We start from the raw sequence: 22101 nt of genomic DNA, 5'->3' as shown, positions 1-22101 counted from the left end.
GAAACTGCCATATAAGGAAATTGTATATTTTGCTTTAATGTGTTTTCTTTTACATTTTGCAAGATGTCTCAATCTGATCCTGTCTCAGAAGCAACTGTTGGAACCCTGCTTTCAGATCACAATTCTACCAAAGCTACGTGTATCTGTTGTAAGTTAGCTGTAGTATATAACAGTTGTCATGATAAACTTTTGCACGCAGAAAACGTCCATCAGTACTAGTACAGTTTCTGTTGTTCCTTCAACATCTAATCTACATGATATCCCTGTTGATATGATATGCTGATGCGATACAGAAGGCTTTGTCTGCTATTCCGCCTTCTAATAAACGTAAAAGTTCTTTTAAAACTTCTTATAAATTTGCTGAAATTTCTAATGACCATTTCTAATGACCGACAACATACTGAAATCTCCTCTGAGGATCTCTGATTCAGAAGATCCTACCTCAGACATTGACACTGACAAATCTACTTATCTTTTCAAGATTGAGTATATTCGTTCCATGTTGAAACAAGTGTTGGTTACTTTGGATATTGAGAAGTCTAGTCCTATTGATATCAAAACTAGTAAACGTTTAAATTCTTTTTATAAACCTCCTGTGGTTACTCCTGAGGTTTTTCCAGTTCCTGTTGCTATTTCTTTTGTGATTGCTATGGATTGTTACTTCTTTCATTCCTCCTTCTAGGTTAAAAAGGTTGTACCCTTTGCCAGTGGCTAGATTAGAGTTTTGGGAAAAAGTCCTTAAAGTTGATGGGGTTATTCCTACTCTTTCCAAACGTACTGCTATTCCTATGAAAGACAGTACTTCTTTTAAAGATCCTTTAGATAGGAAACTTGAATCTTATCTAAGGAAAGCTTATTTATATTCTGGCTATCTTCTCAGGCCTGCCATTGCTATGACTAATTTTGCGGCTGCATCAACCTTTTTGATTGGATAGCTTAGCGCAACTGGAAACAGATCCTGATTATTTTAGCATTGTTTGTTTGCTTCAACATGCTAATCATTTTATCTGTGATGCTATTTTTGATTATATCAAAATTGATGTTAAATCTATGTCTTTAGCTTGAAGAGCTTTATGGCTCAAATCTTGGAATGCTGACATGGTATCTAAGTCTAGATTACTGTCTTTCTTTCCAAGGTAACAGTTTATTTGGTTCTCAGTTGGATTCAATTATTTCAACTATCACTGGAGGGAAGGGTGTTTTTTTGCATCTGGATAAAAGATCTAAGGATGCTTCTAATCGTTTTTGTTCTTTTCGACATAATCCGGAACAGAAAACCAATCCTTCCCCTAAAGACTCTGGTTCCAATTGGAAACCTTCAAGTTGGAATAAATCCAAGCCTTTTAAGAAACCAAAGCCAGCCCCCAAGTCTGCATGAAGGTGCACCCTCGATCCAGTTCAGCTGGTGGGGGTCAGATTGAAATTATTCCAAGACATTTGGGCAGATTCTGTTCAAGATCAGTGGATTCGGAGTATTGTCTCTCAAGGGTATCGGATAGGATTCAGAGTAAGACCTCCTGTGAGAAGATTCTTTCTCTCTCACATTCCAGCAAATCCGGTGAACCTCAGGCTTTTCTGAAGTGTGTTTCAGATCTAGAGCTTTCAGGGGGTAATAATACCAGTTCCGTTTCAGGAACAGGGTCTGGGATTTTATTCAAATCTATTCATTGTCCCAAAGAAAGAAAATTCATTCAGACTAGTTCCGGATCTGAATTTTTTTTGAATCGTTTTGTAAGAGTCCCAACCTTCAAGATTGTGACTATAAGGACTATTTTGCCTTTTGTTCAGCAAGGTCATTATATGTCCACGATAGACTTACAGGATGCATATCTTCACGTTCCGATTCATCCAGACCACTCTCAGTTTCTGAGATTCTCTTCTTTAGACAAGCATTACCAATTTGTCGCTCTTCCATTTGGCCTAGAAACAGCGCCAAGGATCTTTTCGAAGGTTCTCGGTGCCCTTCTATCTGTAATCAGAGGACAGTGTATTGCGGTGTTACCTTATTTGGACGATATCCTTGGTTCTAGCTTGGTCTCTACATTTTAGTCGAATCTCACACAAATCAACTAGTGTTGTTTCTTCAAAGACATGGTTGGAGGATCAATTTACCAAAGAGTTTCTTGATTCCTCAGACAAGGGTCACCTTTCTCCTACATTGGTGTGTCCGGTCCACAGCTTCATCCTTACTTGTGGGAATATTCTCTTCCCTAACAGGAAATGGCAAAGAGAGCACAGCAAAAGCTGCCCATATAGCCCCCCCTCTGGCTCCACCCCCCAGTCATTCTCTTTGCCGCTCTGAACAAGTAGCATCTCCACGGGGATGGTAAAGAGTATGTGGTGTTGTAGTTTTTTATTCTTCTATCAAGAGTTTGTTATTTTAAAATAGTGCCGGTTTGTACTATTTACTCTAAAACAGAAAAAGATGAAGAGTTCTGTTTAAAGAGGAGTATGATTTTAGCAGCAGTAACTAAAATCAATTGCTGTTCCCACGCAGGACTGTTGAGCCCAGAGAACTTCAGTTTGGGGGAACAGTTTGCAGACTTCTCTGCTCAAGGTATGACTAGTCCATTTTCTAACAAGACATAGTAATGCTAGAAGACTGTCATTTTCCCTTTTTGGGATCGGTAAGCCATTTTCTTAGACTCATAACAGAATGAAGGCTTATTAATGGGCTATATACTGGTTGACACTATTGTGGGCTAAATCGATTGATTTATTCAATATTTATGTCTTTTGGAGTGTTTTGGAAATTGAAAACACTTTGGGAACGTTTTTTAATCGCCTGGCAGTCGTTTAGACACCTATTCTAGTCAGTAAGGGCCTTTCACTCTAGTATACAGAGGGAGGAGGCCTCATTTTCGCGCCTTAATTGCGCAGTTACTTCTGGAAGCAGTGCATGCAGCTTCATGTGAGAGGGTCCGGTGGCCATAAAAAACGTTTCTGGAAGGCTTTTTTCTGTGGCGAATATCCCCTAAGGAAAGGTGAAGCCGCAGCAAAAGCTGTGGCTGGGACTGTAGTGTGTTTAAGCTGGTAAATTGATCAAATTGCTCCGGTTGGCTCATTTAAGGGGTTACAAACTTGAAATTTGGTGTGCAATACTTTCAAAGCATTAAGACACTAGAGTGCAAATTTGGTAAGGATCGGATATTTCCTTCATAGTTTTTCACACATTCAGAAATAAAGTCTGCTCTGTTTAACATTTAAAGAGACAGTAACGGTTTTGTTTAAAAACGGTTTTATTGCATTAATAGCCTGTATAAGCCTGTCTAACATGTCTGTACCTTCAGATAGAACATGTTCTGTATGTATGGAGGCCAAGGTGGTCCCCCCTTTAAATGTATGTGAAAATTATGCCATGGCGTCCAAACAAAGTAAGGACAGTACTGTCACATTTAATAAGGTTGCCCAAGATGATTCCTCAAATGAAGGTAGTGGGGGTAGTTCACCATCCTCTCCTTCTGTGTCAACACCAGTTATGCCCGCGCAGGCGACACCTAGTACATCTAGCGCGCCAATGCTTGTTACTATGCAACAATTAACGGCACTAATGGATAATTCTATAGCTAATATTTTATCCAAAATGCCAGCATATCAAAGAAAGCGTGATTGCTCAGTTTTAAATACAGCGGATGAGCAAGAGTGCGCTGACGATAATTTATCTGTCATACCCTCACACCAGTCAGAATTGGCAGTGAGGGAGGGAGGGTCTGTCGGAGGGAGAAATTTCTGATTCAGGAAAAGTTTCTCAACAGGCAGAACCTGATATTGTGACGTTTAAATTTAAGTTAGAACATCTCCGCGCCCTGCTTAAGGAGGTGCTAACTACTCTGGACGATTGTGACTCTTTGGTCATTCCAGAAAAATTGTGCAAAATGGACAAATTCCTAGAGGTCCCTGTGCACCCTGATGCCTTTCCGATACCCAAAAGGGTGGCGGACATAGTGACTAAGGAGTGGGAGAAACCAGGCATACCTTTTGTCCCACCTCCTATATTTAAGAAAATGTTGCCAATTGTCGACCCAAGGAGGGATGCATGGCAAACAGTCCCTAAGCTTGAGGGGGCAGTTTCTACGTTGGCCAAACGCACGACTATTCCCATTGAGGAAAGTTGTGCTTTCAAAGATCCTATGGATAAAAAATTGGAGGGTTTGCTTAAAAAGATATTTGTTCAGCAAGGTTTCCTCCTCCAACCAATTTCGTGCATTATTCCTGTCACAACGGCGGCGTGTTTTTGGTTTGAAGAACTAGAAAATTCGCTCAATAAGGAGACTCCATATGAGGAAGTCATGGACAGAATTCACACACTTAAGTTAGCTAATTCCTTTATTTTAGATGCCGCTTTGCAATTGGCGAAGTTAGCGGTGAAAAATTCAGGTTTTGCAATTGTGGCACGCAGAGCGCTCTGGTCTTGGTCGGCGGATGTGTCTTCAAGACAAAATTGCTTAATATTCCTTTCAAAGGTAAGACCCTTTTTGGGCCAGAATTGAAGGAGATTATTTCAGACATCACTGGGGGAAAGGGCCATGCCCTCCCACAGGATAGGCCCTTTAAGGCTAAGAATAAATCTAATTTTCGTTCCTTTCGCAACTTCAGGAACGGACCGTCTCCTAACTCTGCGGCCTCTAGACAAGAGGGTAACGCTTCCCAGGCTAAGCCAGCATGGAAACCAATGCAAGGCTGGAACAAGGGTAAACAGGCCAAGAAGCCTGCTGCTGCTACCAAGACAGCATGAAGGGATAGCCCCCGATCCGGGACCGGATCTAGTAGGGGGCAGACTTTCTCTCTTTGCTCAGGCTTGGGCAAGAGATGTTCAGGATCCCTGGGCACTAGAAATAGTCTCTCAGGGGTATCTTCTAGAATTCAAGGAACTTCCTCCACGGGGAAGGTTCCACATGTCTCGCTTATCTTCAGACCAGATAAAGAGACAGGCATTCTTACATTGCGTAGGAGATCTATTAAAGATGGGAGTGATACACCCAGTTCCAACAGTGGAACAAGGTCAGGGGTTTTACTTAAACCTGTTTGTAGTTCCCAAAAAAGATGGAACTTTCAGACCAATTCTGGATTTGAAAATTCTAAACAAATTCCTCAGAGTTCCATCGTTCAAAATGGAAACCATTTGAACAATTTTACCAACAATCCAGGAGGATCAATATATGACTACCATGGATTTAAAGGATGCGTACCTACATATTCCTATCCACAAAGATCATCATCAGTTCCTAAGGTTCGCCTTTCTGGACAAACATTACCAGTTTGTGGCTCTTCCGTTCGGTTTAGCCACTGCTCCCAGAATTTTCACAAAGGTGCTAGGGTCCCTTCTAGCGGTTCTAAGACCGAGGGGCATTGCAGTGGCACCTTACCTAGATGACCTCCTAATCCAAGCGTCGTCCCTTTCCATATCAAGGGCTCATACAGACATTGTATTAGCTTTTCTCAGATCTCACGGGTGGAAGGTGAACGTGGAAAAGAGTTCCCTGTCCCCGTCTACAAGAGTTCCCTTTCTGGGAACAATAATAGATTCTGTAGAAATGAAGATTTTTCTGACGGAGGTCAGAAAATTAAAGCTTCTAAAGGCTTGTCAAGTTCTTCAATCTATTCCTCAACCTTCCATAGCTCAGTGCATGGAAGTAATAGGTCTAATGGTTGTAGCAATGGACGTGGTTCCTTTTGCTCGAATTCATCTAAGACCATTGCAACTGTGCATGCTCAGACAGTGGAATGGGGATTATGCAGACTTGTCTCCCCAGATTCAAGTAGACCAGTTAACCAGAGACTCCCTCCATTGGTGGTTGACTCAGGATCACCTGTCTCAGGGAATGAGTTTCCGCAGACCAGAGTGGTTCATTGTCACGACCGACGCCAGTCTATTAGGCTGGGGCGCGGTCTGGGACTCCCTGAAAGCTCAGGGTCTATGGTCTCGGGAAGAGTCTCTTCTCCCGATATACATCCTGGAACTGAGAGCGATATTCAATGCGCTCCGGGCTTGGCCTCAACTAGCGAAGGCCGGATTCATAAGATTTCAGTCGGACAACATGACGACTGTAGCTTACATCAACCATCAGGGAGGAACAAAGAGTTCCTTTGCGATGAGAGAGGTATCCAAAATCGTCAAATGGGCGGAGGATCACTCCTGCCATCTATCTGCATTTCACATCCCAGGAGTTGACAACTGGGAGGCGGATTATTTGAGTCGTCAGACTTTCCATCCGGGGGAGTGGGAACTCCACCCGGAGGTCTTTGCCCAGTTAACTCAATTATGGGGCATTCCAGACATGGATCTGATGGCGTCTCGTCAGAACTTCAAGGTTCCTCGCTACGGGTACAGATCCAGGGATCCCAAGGCGACACTAGTGGATGCATTAGTGGCGCCTTGGTCGTTCAACCTAGCTTATGTGTTTCCACCGTTTCCTCTCCTTCCCAGGCTCGTAGCCAGGATCAAACAGGAGAAGGCCTCTGTGATTCTCAGGACTTGGTATGCAGACCTGGTGAATATGTCATCGGCTCCACCATGGAAGCTACCTTTTGAGACGGGATCTTCTAGTACAAGGTCCATTCGAACATCCAAATCTAGTCTCTCTGCAGCTGACTGCCTGGAAATTGAACGCTTGATTTTATCGAAGCGTGGGTTTTCAGATTCAGTTATAGATACTCTGGTCCAAGCCAGAAAACCTGTGACTAGGAAAATTTACCATAAAATATGGAAAAAATATATCTGTTGGTGTGAATCCAAGGGATTCTCTTGGAGCAAAATTAAAATTCCTAAGATTCTTTCCTTTCTCCAAGAGGGTTTGGATAAAGAGTTGTCAGCGAGTTCTCTAAAAGGACAGATATCTGCTTTGTCTGTTTTGTTACACAGACGCCTGGCAGCAATACCAGATGTACAAGCTTTTGTACAGGCCTTAGTCAGAATCAAGCCTGTTTACAGTTCTTCAAGGGGTTCCGTTTGAACCCTTACATTCCATTGATATTAAGTTACTATCTTGGAAAGTTCTGTTTTTGGTTGCTATTTCTTCTGCTAGAAGAGTTTCTGAATTGACTGCTTTGCAGTGTGATCCACCCTATCTGGTATTCCATGCAGATAAGGTTGTTTTGCGTACTAAACCTGGTTTTCTTCCAAAAGTGGTTTCCAACAGGAATATTAACCAGGAAATAGTTGTTCCTTCTCTGTGTCCAAATCCAGTTTCGAAGAAGGAACGTTTGTTACTCAATTTGGATGTAGTCCATGCTTTAAAATTCTATTTAGATGCAACAAAGGATTTCAGACAGACTTCATCTTTGTTTGTCGTTTATTCTGGTAAGAGGAGAGGACAGAAAGCTACTGCTACCTCTCTTTCCTTTTGGCTGAAAAGCATCATCCGATTGGCTTATGAGACTGCCGGACGGCAGCCTCCTGAACGAATTACAGCTCATTCTACTAGAGCTGTGGCTTCCACATGGGCCTTCAAGAACGAGGCTTCTGTTGATCAGATATGTAAGGCAGCGACTTGGTCTTCTCTGCACACTTTTGCCAAATTTTACAAATTCGATACTTATGCTTCTTCGGAGGCTATTTTTGGGAGAGAGGTTTTGCAAGCCGTGGTGCCTTCCGTTTAGGTAACCTGACTTGTTCCCTCCCTTCATCCGTGTCCTAAAGCTTAGCTATTGGTTCCCACAAGTAAGGATGAAGCCGTGGACCGGACACACCAATGTAGGAGAAAACAGAATTTATGCTTACCTGATAAATTTCTTTCTCCTACGGTGTGTCCGGTCCACGGCCCGCCCTGGCTTTTTAGTCAGGTTTCAAATTTTTTCTTTTTATACACTACAGTCACCACGGCACCCTATGGTTTCTCCTTTTTCTCCTAACTGTCGGTCGAATGACTGGGGGGCAGTGCCAGAGGGGGGGCTATATGGGCAGCTTTTGCTGTGCTCTCTTTGCCATTTCCTGTTAGGGAAGAGAATATTCCCACAAGTAAGGATGAAGCCATGGACCGGACACACCGTAGGAGAAAGAAATTTATCAGGTAAGCATAAATTCTGTGTTTTTTTTAGGTTTCCAGATCATTTCAGTGTCCATGACTCTGTCCTTAACAGACGAGACAAATGAAATTGGTTTCAGCCTGTCGAAACCTTTAGTCTCAAACATTCCCTTCAGTGGCTATGTGCATTAAAGTTTTAGGTCTTTCAGGTTTGGGAGCTGTCTGGGGATCTCTGACAGCACAAGGGGTTTGGAAACCTCCAAGAGGCGAGGTTACCAATCAATATTTTAGAACTCCGTGCTATTTTCAGGGCTCTTCAGGTTTGTCCTCTGTTGAAGAGAGAACCGTTCCTTTGTTTTCAGACGGACAATATCACAACTGTGGAATATGTCAATCATTAGGGTGGGACTCACAGTCCCCTAGCTATGAAAGAAGTATCTTGGATACTTTCTTGGGCAGAATCCAGCTCTTGTCTAATTTCTGCGGTGCATATTCCAGGTGTAGACAATTGGGAAGCGGATTATCTCAGCCGTCAGATCTTACATCCAGGGGAGCGGTCTCTCCATTGAGATGTATTTTGTCAGATTGTACAGATATGGGGTCTTCCAGAAATAGATCTGATGGCTTCTCATCTAAACTAGAAACTTCCCAGGTATCTGTCCAGGTCCAGGGATCCTCAGGCGGAGTTGGTGGATGCTTTAGCAGTTCCTTGGTTTTACCAACTTGCTTATCTTTCCGCCTCTATTTCTTCTTCTAAGAGTGATCTCCAAGATCATTATGGAACAATCGTATGTGTTTCTGATAGCAGCAGTGTGGCCTCACAGGTTTTGGTATGAGGATCTTGTTCGGATGTCCAGTTGCCAGCCTTTGCCGCTTCCTCTAAGACCATACCTTCTGTTTCAAGGACCGTTTTTCCATCAGGATTTCAAATTGTTAATTTTGAAGGTATGGAAATTGAACGCTTAGTGCTACGTCATAGAGGTTTCTCTGATTCTGTGATTATTACTATGCTGGAGGCTTGTAAGTCTGTTTCAAGAAAGATTTATCGAGTTTGGAAGATCTATATTTCATGGTGTTGTTCTCAGAAATTCTCCTGGCATTCTTTTAAATTCCTAGAATTTTACAGTTTCTTCAGGATGGTTTGGATAAAGGTTTATCTGCAAGTACTTTAAAGGGACAAATCTCTGCTCTTTCTGTTTTATTTCATAGAAAGATTGCTAAGCTTCCTGATATTTACGGTTTTGTTCAGGCTTTGGTTCGTATCAAGCCTGTTATTAAATCAATCTCTCCTCCTTGGATTCTTAATTTGGTTTTGAAGACTTTGCAGGCTCCTCCTTTTGAGCCTATGCATTCTTTGGATATTAAACTACTTTCTTGGAAAGTGTTGTTTCTTTTGGCTATCTCTTCAGCTAGAAGAGTTTCCGAATTGTTTGCTCTCTTGTGAGTCTCCTTTTCTGATTTTCCATCAGGATAAGGCTGTCTTGCAGACTTCGTTTACATTTCTTCCTAAAGTTGTGAATACATTAGTAGGGAAATTGTTGTTCCTTCCTTGTGTGTCAATCCCAAGAATGCTCTTGAAAGATCTTTGCATTCTTTGGATGTTGTTAGAGCTTTGAAATATTATGTTGAAGGTACTAAAAATTTCAAGAAGATTTCTAGTCTATTTGTTGTCTTCTCTGGTTCTAGGGAAGGTCAGAAAGCTTCTGCCTTTTCTTTGTAATCTTGGTTAACACTTTTACATCACAAAGCTTATTTGCAGGCGGGACAGTCCCCACCTCCAGAGGATCACAGCTCATTCTACTAGATCAGTCTCCACTTCTTGGGCATTTAAGAATGAAGCTTCAGTTGATCAGATTTGCAAAGCAGCAACTTTGTCTTTTTTACATACATTTACAAAATGTTAACAATTTGATGTATTTGCTTCTTCTGAAGCAGTGTTTGGTAGAAAAGTTCTTCAGGCAGCTGATTTAGTTTGATTCTTCTGTTAATGTTTTAATTTTTTTTTCTTTCAATTTATAGGAAAAACGTATTTTTTGTGGATTTAATTTTTTCAGCTGAAATTGCTGTTTTTATTTTATCCCTCCCTTTCTAGTGACTCTTCTGTGGACTTCCACAACTTGGGTATTTCTATCCCATACGTCACTAGCTCATGGACTCTTTCCAACTACATGAAAGAAAACATAATTTATGTAAGAACTTACCTGATAAATTCATTTCTTTCATATTGGCAAGAGTCCATGAGACCCACCCTTTTTCTGGTGGGTATGATTTTTTTGTATAAAAGCACAATTATATTTCCATTTCCTCTTTTGTATGCTTTTCTACACCTTATTTTATCACCCCGCTACTTGGCTATTTGTTAAACTGAATTGTGGGTGTGGGGAGGGGTGTATTTATAGGCATTTTGAGGTTTGGGAAACATTGCCCCTCCTGGTAGGATTGTATATCCCATACTTCATTAGCTCATGGACTCTTGCCAATATGAAAGAAATTAATTTATCAGGTAAGTTCTTACATAAATTATGTTTTTGTGTGACATTTCTGGTAAAGGTGATTCTGTGTAAGCTTCCCTTCTTTTCTCTTTTTTTTTCTATTTTTTTCACTTGATGCGTTTATCATTGCAGGGAAACAGTCTAAATTCATTCTATGACCAAAGGGAGTACATTGGGCGATGTGTTCACTACTGGAGGAGAGTTTTACCACTCTTGGATATTGTGAAACAGAGGAGGAGTATACCTGAACCAGTTGATCCTCTCTTCAGTCACTTTCATAGCATAGACGTTAAGGTAAAAACACATGAGGGGGGAAAAACAGCAAAATTAATTAAATTAACAAAGCTTATTAATGGGATTGTAAAGTTTAATGAATAAGTGCTCGGTATCTAAAACTAATCTTAAAATGAAGCTTCTTTTTTAAAATTCTTACCTTTCTTTATGTAAAGCAGACCAGTGATCCTCCGCCCGCATCTCCAATCGTTGAGTGGCCCCCTTTGGCGTTGAGCTTGTGGGGCCATGCAACAATTGGAGGAAGTCGGATTCATCATCGCTGTGCTAACTGCTTTCCATAAAGAAAGGTAAGTATTTTAAAAAAGCTTCATTGTAAAGTTTAATGAATGTAAGTGCCCCTGTTTTTAAGATTCGTTTTAGATACCGGGCACTTATTCATTAAACTTTACAATCACTTTAACTGCACATTCACAAAATCCTCACAATTCTTTCTTTCCTTAGATATGGTGAGTCCACGGAATCATCAATTACTGTTGGGAATATCACTCCTGGCCAGCAGGAGGAGGCAAAGAGCACCACAGCCAAGCTGTTAAGTATCACTTCCCTTCCCACAATCCCCAGTCATTCTCTTTGCCTTCAGTGCAAGGAGGTTGTGAAGTTTTGGTGTCTCAAGAAATTGGATTTATTTAACGTCAAGATTTTATTATTTTAGAACAGAGTAGGTTACTCTGTTCCTTCCCCTTTTTCAAGGATTGGGTCTAGCTGTATTCCACATTAGTCTCTTCAGTAAGGGCAGTGGTGGATTTAAAGCAGTTAGGAACTTGTAAGGTGGGTCTTGCTGCGTTTTCCTAACATATTGCTGCCCATGGTATAGAAAGCCAGAGTAGTTTACTCTGTTCTTTATTTTCTACAGGTCTCTGTGAGGAACTGTGTCCTCTCATACCTTTTAGGCTGTCTTCTTGCCGGACGGCTAGATGCAGATAAGTGCCTTTGTGTTCTGGGGCTGGGAGGCTGGCACTGTAAGGGTTAAGCTAAGAAATTGCTACCCAAAATTTCTGCTTTTATGTAAGGGACTAAAATCCTGGGTTCAGCATGATTTTTGTCAGGGGCAGGCACTTGCAATGGGACTTTTGAGACGGGGGTTCATACTTTTAATTGTTATTTTAAGTATTCCCTTATCCTTATCTGAGTTCATCTAGGCACTATTGGTGTTACGCTTGACATACAGTTCCTCTCTAGTTATAGCAATGTTCTATATGTTAGGAGGATAAGTTAGTTCTCTCTTACTTTATTTAATTTATTGATGGGCTGTATATGGTTTATCGCTTATGCTGTTTGCGACACTGCCTTCTAGAGAGATTTCTTGTTAGATGCCTCTTCCGTGGATTGAGGAGCTGCGCACTTTAGTGGGGCGGGAAGGACGCTTCTATTCTATCTAGGCTCAGTGGAAGCACACACTTGTGTTGCGGCGCAGTTTCTGGGAGACTTGGTAGGCGGGTCGTGTGACCTGTGTCTCCGATATAGTTCAGACAGCGGAAGGGCGTCTTCTGCGATCGGCAGAGAGTTCTGCCATGTTTGTGTTTGAATTTTCTTTTCTTGTCCAATACGGGGGCTGTTTATCAGAGGAGATGTCTGCTACTGTTTTAATCTGTAGCGTAGCTTAGAAACATCTTCAGTTCTTAGACAGAGACTGGAAATCGCAATGCAACTTAATGGCTTATACTCTCTTAAAGGGACAGTTGATCATAGTACTCATTTTAAATAAAGAAATATATTTTACATTTTAGTTTCCCCTTCAGACATGGTAGTTCTGTGTGTGGTTTAGGCAATTTTAGTGATCGGCACAATGCTTTAGTTCTTTTTTAGCTCTTGTTGAGGTTCAAAGCCCATATCTTGACATTTTTATGTTGTACATATTTCTTTTATAAGATATGACGAGTCCACGGATTTCATCCTTGTGGGATTACGCCTCCTGGTCAGCAGGAGGAGGCAAAAGAGATCCACAGCAGAGCTGTATATATAGCTCCTCCCTTCCCTCCCACCCCAGTCATTCTCTTTGCCTGTGTTAATGATAGGAAGAGGTAAAGTGAGGTGTTAGTTTAGATTCTTCAATCAAGAGTTTTTTATTTTCAAACGGTACCGATGTGTGCTGTTTTTATTACAGAGCAGCTTGTGAATAGTCTTCTAGATTATGGGAACTAGGGGATTTTTGTATCCACTGCGCCTCCCATATTTGTGCTGCATTATCTGTATATGGTCTTGTGAGGTTGTAACCAAGACCCTGCTTTTCACAGGACCTCAGGAGGAAGATGGGACCTCTTGATACTGTGAAGTAATCATGCTGTAGCCTCAGCATAGAGGTAAGTGCAGTTTTATTCTGGGTATCTCAGACTAACTGTACTGATCAGATATATATATATATATATATATTGGGAGTTTGCCCTTTATACTTTCCCCCAGACATTAGGGCAGTCTTGCATTTCCTAAGAGCACTGGGGTATGTGTACGTTACCGGTCTTAGTGATGTTACCAAGGATAGGAAGACAGACCAGAAAGTCTAGAATTGTTGGGTGATCTAGAGGCACTGGGAGATGTTTGTGTGCAGGGAGTCACTGTACAACGGGCTGGCTGACGCTGGGGATGTTTGTGTTCAAGGCTCCGGTTTTGGGGAATGGCTATTCTGATGTGTCACTGTTAGTTCAGTAGCCTAAGGCGTTGCTATACAGTTATCAGCTATCCATATCCCAGGAGTAGAGAACTGGGAGGCAGATTTTCTAAGTCGGCAGATTTTTCATCCGGGGGAGTGGGAGCTCCATCCGGAGGTATTTGCCCAGCTGATTCAACTATGGGGCAAAGCAGAAGTGGATCTGATGGCGTCTCGTCAGAACGCCAAGCTTCCCTGTTACGGGTCCAGGTTAAGGGATCACCAGGCAGCGCTGATAGATGCTCTAGCAGTGCCCTGGTTCCTCAGCCTGGCTTATGTGTTCCCACCATTTCCTCTCCTCCCTCGTCTGATTGCCAAGATCAAGCAGGAGAGAGCTTCAGTGATTTTGATAGCACCTGTGTTGCCACGCAGGACTTGGTATGCAGATCTGGTGGACATGTCATCCCTTCCACAATGGACTCTGCCGCTGAGGCAGGACCTTCTACTCCAAGGTCCATTCAAACATCCAAATCTAATTTCTCTGTGGCTGACTGCTTGGAGATTGAACGCTTGATTTTATCAAAACGTGGTTTCTCCCAGTCGGTCATTGATACCTTAATTCAGGCTCGAAAGCCTGTCACCAGGAAAATCTATCATAAGATATGGTGTAAATATCTTCATTGGTGTGAATCCAAGGGTTACTCATGGAGTAATGGATGAACCCGTGGACTGGATACACCACAAGAGAGAAATTTATCAGGTGAGCATAAATTTTGTTTTCTCAGGGTCCCATCTTTCAAGATGGAGACAATCCGAACCATCCTCCCTATGATCCAGGAGGGTCAATATATGATTACCGTGGACTTAAAGGATGCTTATCTCCACATTCCAATTCACAGAGATCATCATCAGTTCCTCAGGTTCGCCTTCCTAGACAGGCATTACCAGTTTGTGGCTCTTCCCTTCGGGTTAGCCACGGCGCCAAGAATCTTTACGAAGGTTCTAGGGTCTCTACTGGCGGTTCTAAGGCCGCGGGGCATAGCGGTGGCTCCTTATCTAGACGACATCCTGATCCAGGCGTCGACTTTTCAAATCGCCAAGTCCCATACAGACATTGTTCTGGCCTTTCTGAGGTCTCACGGGTGGAAGATTAACAGAGAAAAGAGTTCACTCTCCCCTCTCACAAGAGTTTCTTTCCTAGGAACTCTGATAGATTCAGTAGAAATGAAAATTTTTCTGACAGAGGTATGGATATCAAAGCTTCTAACTTCTTGCCGTGCTCTTCATTCCACTTCTCGGCCGTCAGTGGCTCAGTGTATGGAAATGATCAGCCTGATGGTAGCGGCAAAGGACAAAGTTCCGTTTGCCCGCCTACATCTCAGACCACTGCAACTTTGCATGCTCAGTGGGATGGGGACTACACAGATTTGTCTCCTCTTTTAAATCTGGATCAAGAGACCAGGGATTCTCTTCTCTGGTGGTTATCTCGGGTCCATCTGTCCAGGGGAATGAGTTTCCGCAGACCAGAGTGGACTATAGTGACGACAGATGCCAGCCTTCTGGGCTGGGGCGCAGTCTGGACTTCCCTGAAGGCTCAGCGTTCGTGGACTCAGGAGGAGGCCCTCCTTCCGATAAACATTCTGGAGCTAAGAGCGATATTCAATGCTCTTCAGGCTTGGCCTCAATTGGCTGCGGTCAGATTCATCCGATTTCAGTCGGACAATATCACGACTGTAGCCTATATAAACCATCAGGGGGGAACAAGGAGTCCCCTGGCAATGATGGTTTCCAAGATAATTCTTTGGGCAGAGGTTCACTCTTGCCATCTCTCAGCTATCCATATCCCAGGAGTAGAGAACTGGGAGACGGACTTTCTAAGTCGGCAGGCTTTTCATCCGGGGGAGTGGGAGCTCCATCCGGAGGTATTTGCCCAGCTGATTCAACTATGGGGCAAACCAGAACTGGATCTGATGGCGTCTCGTTAGAACGCCAAGCTTCCTCGTTACGGGTCCAGGTCAAGGGATCCCCAGGCAGCGCTGATAGCAGTGCCCTGATCCTTCAGCCTGTCTTATGTGTTTCCACCATTTCCTCTCCTCCCTTGTCTGATTGCCAAGATCAAGCAGGAGAGAGCTTTGGTGATTTTGATAGCACCTGCGTGGCCACGCAGGACTTGGTATGCAGATCTGGTGGACATGTCATCCTTTCCACCATGGACTCTGCCGCTGAGGCAGGACCTTCTACTCCAAAGTCCATTCAATCATCCAAATCTAATTTCTCTGCGTCTGACTGCTTGGAGATTGAACGCTTGATTTTATCAAAACGTGGTTTCTCCGAGTCGGTCATTGATACCTTGATTCAGGCTCGAAAGCCTGTCACCAGGAAAATCTATCATAAGATATGGTGTAAATATCTTCATTGGTGTGAATCCAAGGGTTACTCGTGGAGTAAAGTCAGGATTCCTAGGATATTATCCTTTCTCCAAGAAGGATTGGAAAAGGGATTATCGGCTAGTTCCTTAAAGGGACAGATTTCTGTTCTGTCTATTCTTTTGCATAAGCGTCTGGCTGATGTTCCAGACGTTCAGGCGTTTTGTCAGGCTTTGGTTAGAATCCAGCCTGTGTTTAAACCTGTTGCTCCGCCAGGGAGTTTAAATTTAGTTCTTAAAGTTCTTCAAGGGGTTCCGTTTGAACCTTTGCATTCCATAGATATCAAGCTTTTATCTTGGAAAGTTCTGTTCCTAGTAGCTATCTTTTCGGCTCGAAGAGTTTCAGAGTTATCTGCCTTACAGTGTGATTCCCCTTATCTGATCTTCCATGCAGATAAGGTAGTTTTGCATACCAAACCTGTGTTTCTTCCTAAGGTGGTATCTAATAAGAATATCAATCAGGAAATTGTTGTTACGTCTGTGTCCTAATCCTTCTTCAAAGAAGGGAACGTCTGTTACACAATCTTGACGTGGTTCGTATTTTAATGTTTTATTTGCAAGCTACTAAGGATTTTCGTCAAACATCTGCATTGTTTGTTTATTCTGGAAACAGGAGAGGCCAAAAGGCTTCGGCAACTTCTCTTTCTTTTTGGCTGAGGAGCATAATCCGTTTAGCTTATGAGACTGCTGGCCAGCAGCCTCCTGAAAGAATTACAGCTCATTCTATTAGAGCAGTAGCTTCCACATGGGCTTTTAAACATGAGGCCTCTGTTGAACAGATTTGGAAGGTGGCGACTTGGTCTTCGCTTCATACTTTTTCTAAATTCTACAAAATTGATACTTTTGCTTCCTCAGAGGCTATTTTTGGGAGAAAGGTCTTGCAGGCAGTGGTGCCTTCTGTTTATGCTTACCTGATAAATTTCTTTCTCTTGGGGTGTATTCAGTCCACGGCGCCCGGTCACTTTAAGGCAGGTGTTTTTATATTTAAAACTTCAGTCACCACTGCACCCTATAGTTTCTCCTTTTTCTTACTCGTCTTCGGTCGAATGACTGGAGGTGGGGGTTAGGGGAGGAGCTATATTGACAGCTCTGCTGTGGGTGTCCTCTTGCAACTTCCTGTTGACTTATGTAATTTAACACCGGCTTTGTCAACATTTATCAGGGCCGCCAATAGAAATTTTGGGGCCCCTGACTTAACCATTGATCAGGGCCCCCCCCCCTTTGACATGTGCAGTTGTTGACCAAGTGACTAAAACGTATTTGCACTTTATTCTTAAGTGTCTATTTAAACTTGGAAATGTTGTAAAGGTAGTAACATACAAACACACAGACACACCAATACACGGAAACACGCACACACACGCACTCACACATAAGGATTTACATATAGACACTCTAGCAGACACGCAAAGAAACACACAAACACACTCAGACACAGACACCCAAACAGACACTCAGCACTTGATTACATTGACCTGACAAGTAATGAGGTAGACAGTTTTGTAAAAAAAAGAGATTTAGAAAACAAAATATGGAGTTCTGATTATCTTTTTATAAAGGAAAATGTCAACTAAATGACAACAGCATGCAATGGCTGAAAGGAAGGGCCCTGACCTATACAATAATTTAAAGGTTAAATGGTGGATTGGTGACTTCCGTAAAGGTCTCATTATTCTCAGTCTGTAGAAAGATGTGAATGATCAGTAGTAAGGTCAAAATATCCTAAAAAGGAACAGACAATTGCAGAAATTAAGAGATCACTTTTTAAAGAATCATATTTGTAAATGTGTAAACAAAAATAATTACGTGAATTCAAAATTGTACATTAATGATCTGTGTAGATGGCTAGATGAAGAAAAGTACTTTTAAAAGGTTGACATATGTTTGTTTTTTCTCCTATTTTCCCCAACCAAGAGCACCACTTCAAATATAGTGTACAAATGTTCCCATCTGTCAGCTGTACTTATGGATTTTGAAAATGCTGTAGTCTATATGGTCTTGGTGAAACCATAAGCTGTGGTACTCATACCATTAGATCTGGTTAAATGCAGCATTTAGGCTTGTTGGTATGTATTTCAAAATTTAAGTCAGCTGTAGTGTAAACTGAACAGTTTTAAGTTAACCTGTCTCATTTCAAACACTGAGCAATCTTAGTCTGAGAATATAACATTTTATGCAGATATAAAAATCTTAGATAAAATACCTCCTTGCATCTGGAAAGTCCTTGCATAAAGGGGCAGTAAACTAGAATTATATATATATACACACACACACACACACACACACACACACACACACACACACACACACACACACACACACACACACACACACACACACACACACACATATATATATATATATATATATATATATATATATATATATATATATATATATATATACACACACACACACACACACACACACACACACACACACACACACACACACACACACACTTACTTTGCGGAATCTGTTGGCGCTCTACAAATAACCGATAATAATATATATACAGGTATATATACATATCTTCCAAAAGGGCACCTACCATTTGTTTATTGAGGATGAAACATTTCTGCATGGTTTTAAACATAGAATTTCTACAGCATTGTCAAATAATCATAAATACACTGCAGCTAAAAAAATGTGTTTTTATGGACCCCTGGCCCCACCATACAACTACTACCACACTGAAGTTACAATCCGAAATTGCACAAAGAAATAAATAACACTTGCTAAGTAAGTCCTATCTCCTCTGCAAATAAAAGTGATCTGCCGTCTTACTCAAGCACACACTGTACAAACAAAATGCCAAATCTGTCTCTCCCTGTGCATAGTGGTTTAGGGCACACTCAGAAATCCTCTCAAATGCTAATACTTTACTCCTTGTAATAACATTTCCCATGCTCAGTTAGCACTCTGCTGTAGTAGGTGGTGGGAGTGTCATGGTATGGTCCTGCATGAGTGCTGCTGGCACTGGGGACCTACAGTTCATTGAGGGAACCATGAATGCCAATATATATATACTGTGACATACTGAAGCAGAGAATGATCCCAGCCCTTCGGAGACTGGGCCGCAGGGTAGTATTCCAACATAACGACCCCAAACACACCTCCAAGACAACCACTGCCTTGCTAAAGAAGCGGAGGGTAGAGGTGATGGACTGGCCAAGCATGTCTCCAGACCTAAACCCTATTGAGCATCTGTGGGGCATCCTCAAACGAAAGGTGGGGGAGCACAAGGTCTCTAACATGCACCATCTCCATGATGTCGTCATGGAGGAGTGGAAGAGGACTCCAGTGGCAACCTGTGAAGCTCTGTTGAACTCCATGCCCAAGAGGGTTAAGGCAGTGCTGGAAACTAATGGTGGCCACACAACATATTGACACTTTGGGCCCTATTTGGACATTTCCACTTAGGGGTGTACTCACTTTTATTGTCGACAGTTTAGGCATTAATGGCTGTGTTGTTGTTTTGAGGGGACAGCAAATTTACACTGTTATACAGACTGTACACTCACAACTTTACATTGTAGCAAGTGTCATTTCTTCAGTGTTGTCACATGAAAAGATATAATAAAATATTTACAAAAATGTAAGGGGTGTACTCACTTTTGTGAGATACTGTATAGAGATATATACACACACACGTGTGTATATATATATATATATATATATATATATATATATATATAGATAGATATATAGATAGATATATAGATAGATATATAGATAGATATATAGATAGATATATAGATAGATAGATATATAGATAGATATAGAGAGAGATATAGAGAGAGATATAGATATAGAGAGAGATATAGATATAGAGAGAGATATAGATATAGAGAGAGATATAGAGAGAGATATAGAGACACTGTATTTTAATTTTTTATTTTGTTTTTGCAACTTTAACTTGGGGGTTTGTATTTTTTAAACATAGACCGCCCTCTGGGCTGGCGCTTATTGCCCAGAGAGCAGTCTATGTTTAAAAAATACAAACCCCCAAGCTAAAGTTACTAAAAACAAAAATTAAAATAAACAAAGCTATCCAAAATAAAAAAATTAAACCTAAACTAATAACCCTATAAAAATCCCCCCAAATAAAAGCACCCCCTAATATAATACTAAACTACCACTAGCCCTTAAAAGGGCTTTTGTAGGGCATTGCCCTAAGTTAAATAGTTCTTTTTCCTAAACATATGACCAATTACCCCCTAACAGTAAGGCCCCCCACCCACCAAACCCCCCAAAATAAAAAATTTACTACCCTTTACCCCATAAGGGTCATTTGTATGGGAATTGCCCTTAAAAGGGCATTCAGCTCTTTTACTGCCCTTAAAAGGGCAATCGGCTTTTTGCAGCCCAAAAAACCCTAATCTTAAAAAAAAAAAAAAATTAAAAAAAAAATGCCACCTTAGACATCTCCAAATTAGGTACTCACCGTTCCTGAAGTCCGGCGGAGAAGGTCGTCTTCCAGACGGCTACATTATTTTCTGTCTTCATCCGGAGCTGAGGTGCGGAGCTGTCTTCGCCGATTTGTGAATCCTCAGCGGTGTTCCTCGCCGGCTGTGGCATGGAGGCTCCTCTTTATCCGATGTTCGTCATACACTGAAGATTGAATGCAAGGTACCGCAATCACTTTGGGGTACCTTGCATTCCTATTGGCTGAAATTGTGAAATCGGCCAATAGGATTAGAGCTACTGAAATCCTATTGACTGTTCAAATCAGCCAATAAGATTTCAGTAGCTCTGAAATTTTGAAATCAGCCAATAGGAATGCATGGTACCCCAATAAATATGAGGTACCTTGCATTTAATCTTCAAGACGATCGTATATAGAGGACCACTGCGGCTGAAGACCGCTGCTGAGGATCCGTGCATCGGGGAAGCCAGCTCTGCGCCGCCTTCGCTCTAGATGAAGATAGAAGATGGAGCCATCTGGAAGAAGACCTTCTCAGCTGGACTTCTGGAACGGTGAGTACCTATTTGGGGCTTAGTGTTAGGAATTTTTGTTGTTTTTTTTATTTTTAAGATTAGGGATTTAATGGGCTGTAAAAGAGCTAAATGCCCTTTTAAGGGCAATGCCCGTAGAAATGCCCCTTTAGGGGCAATGGGTTGTTTAGGATTTTTAGTGTTAGTTTTTTTATTTTGGGGGTTTGGTGGGTGGGGGTTTTTACTGTTGGGGGGGATTTTGTAATTTTTAAATGTAAAAGCTGCTTAATTTAGGGCAATGCCCTACAAAATGCCCTTTTAACAGCTTTTTTGTAGTTTAAGGGGTGTTTTTATTTTGGGGGGCCTTTTTTATTTTCATTGGGATTAGGTTTAATTTTTATTTTTTATTTTTGTTTTCTTTCATGTAATTGGCAAGAGTCCATGAGCTTGTGACATATGGGATATACAATCCTACCAGGAGGGGCAAAGTTTCCCAAAACTCAAAATGCCTATAAATACACCCCTCACCACACCCACAATTCAGTTTTACAAACTGCCTCCTATGGAGGTGATGAAGTAAGTTTGTGCTAAGATTTCTACGTTGATATGCGCTTCTCAGCATTGTTGAAGCCCGATTCCTCCGAGTACAGCGAATGTCAGAGGGACGTGAAGGGAGTATCACCTATTGAATACAATGATTTCTCTCATGGGTTCTCTGTTATCGGTCGTAGAGATTAATCTCCTACCTCCCTTTTCAGATCGACGATATACTCTCAATTTACCATTACCTCTACTAATAACTGTTTTAGTACTGGTTTGGCTGTCTGCTATATGTGGATGGGTGTCTTTTGGTAAGTATGTTTTTTATTTCTGAAGACACCTCAGCTATAGTTTGGCACTTTATGCATTTATATAAAGTTCTAAATATATGTATTGTACTTATATTTGCCATGAGTCAGGTTCATGTATTTCCTTCAGCAGACTGTCGGTTTCATATTTGGGTTATTTAAACATTTTAAGAAATTTATTTCTTACCTGGGGTTTAGTCTTTTTTTTTCAATTGACTACTTTCTTGCTATTGCGGGTATTAGGCCCGCGGGTGCCTCAAATGCTAAACTTTATTGCGTCATTCTTGGTGCGGAAAAATACGTTTATGACGCAACTTCGTCATTTACCTTTCACATGGCGGCGTCATTAGTGACGCGAGTGTGTCATTTCCAGTTATTTTTGGCGTCAAAAAAGTTTGTTACGTTGTGCGTCATACTTGGCGCCAAATTTTTTTCATTATTTCAATACCTCATTGATGTTTGCCTCTTGCTTTTTTCTCTATCAGAGGCCTATGCTTTTGCATTTTTTTCACCATTCCTGAAACTGTCATATAAGGAAATAGATAATTTTGCTTTA

The 22101-nt window shown here is 41.6% G+C and overlaps 1 protein-coding gene across 1 annotated transcript in view; it reads left to right on the top strand.

Annotated features, from left to right (window-relative positions):
* The window catches only part of LOC128652506 (E3 SUMO-protein ligase RanBP2), a 715575-nt gene that overhangs the window by 133446 nt on the left and 560028 nt on the right, over positions 1-22101 (top strand). The window contains exon 13 of the mRNA XM_053705441.1: positions 10589-10750. Within this exon, the coding sequence (XP_053561416.1) occupies positions 10589-10750 (162 nt within the window). The remainder of the gene's footprint in view (positions 1-10588; positions 10751-22101) is intronic.

Source organism: Bombina bombina, chromosome 3 (genome assembly GCF_027579735.1).
Source record: "Bombina bombina isolate aBomBom1 chromosome 3, aBomBom1.pri, whole genome shotgun sequence".
Lineage (NCBI taxonomy): Eukaryota > Metazoa > Chordata > Amphibia > Anura > Bombinatoridae > Bombina > Bombina bombina.
Note: the sequence above shows the minus strand (reverse complement) of the source record. Positions and strands in the feature narration are given on the sequence as shown.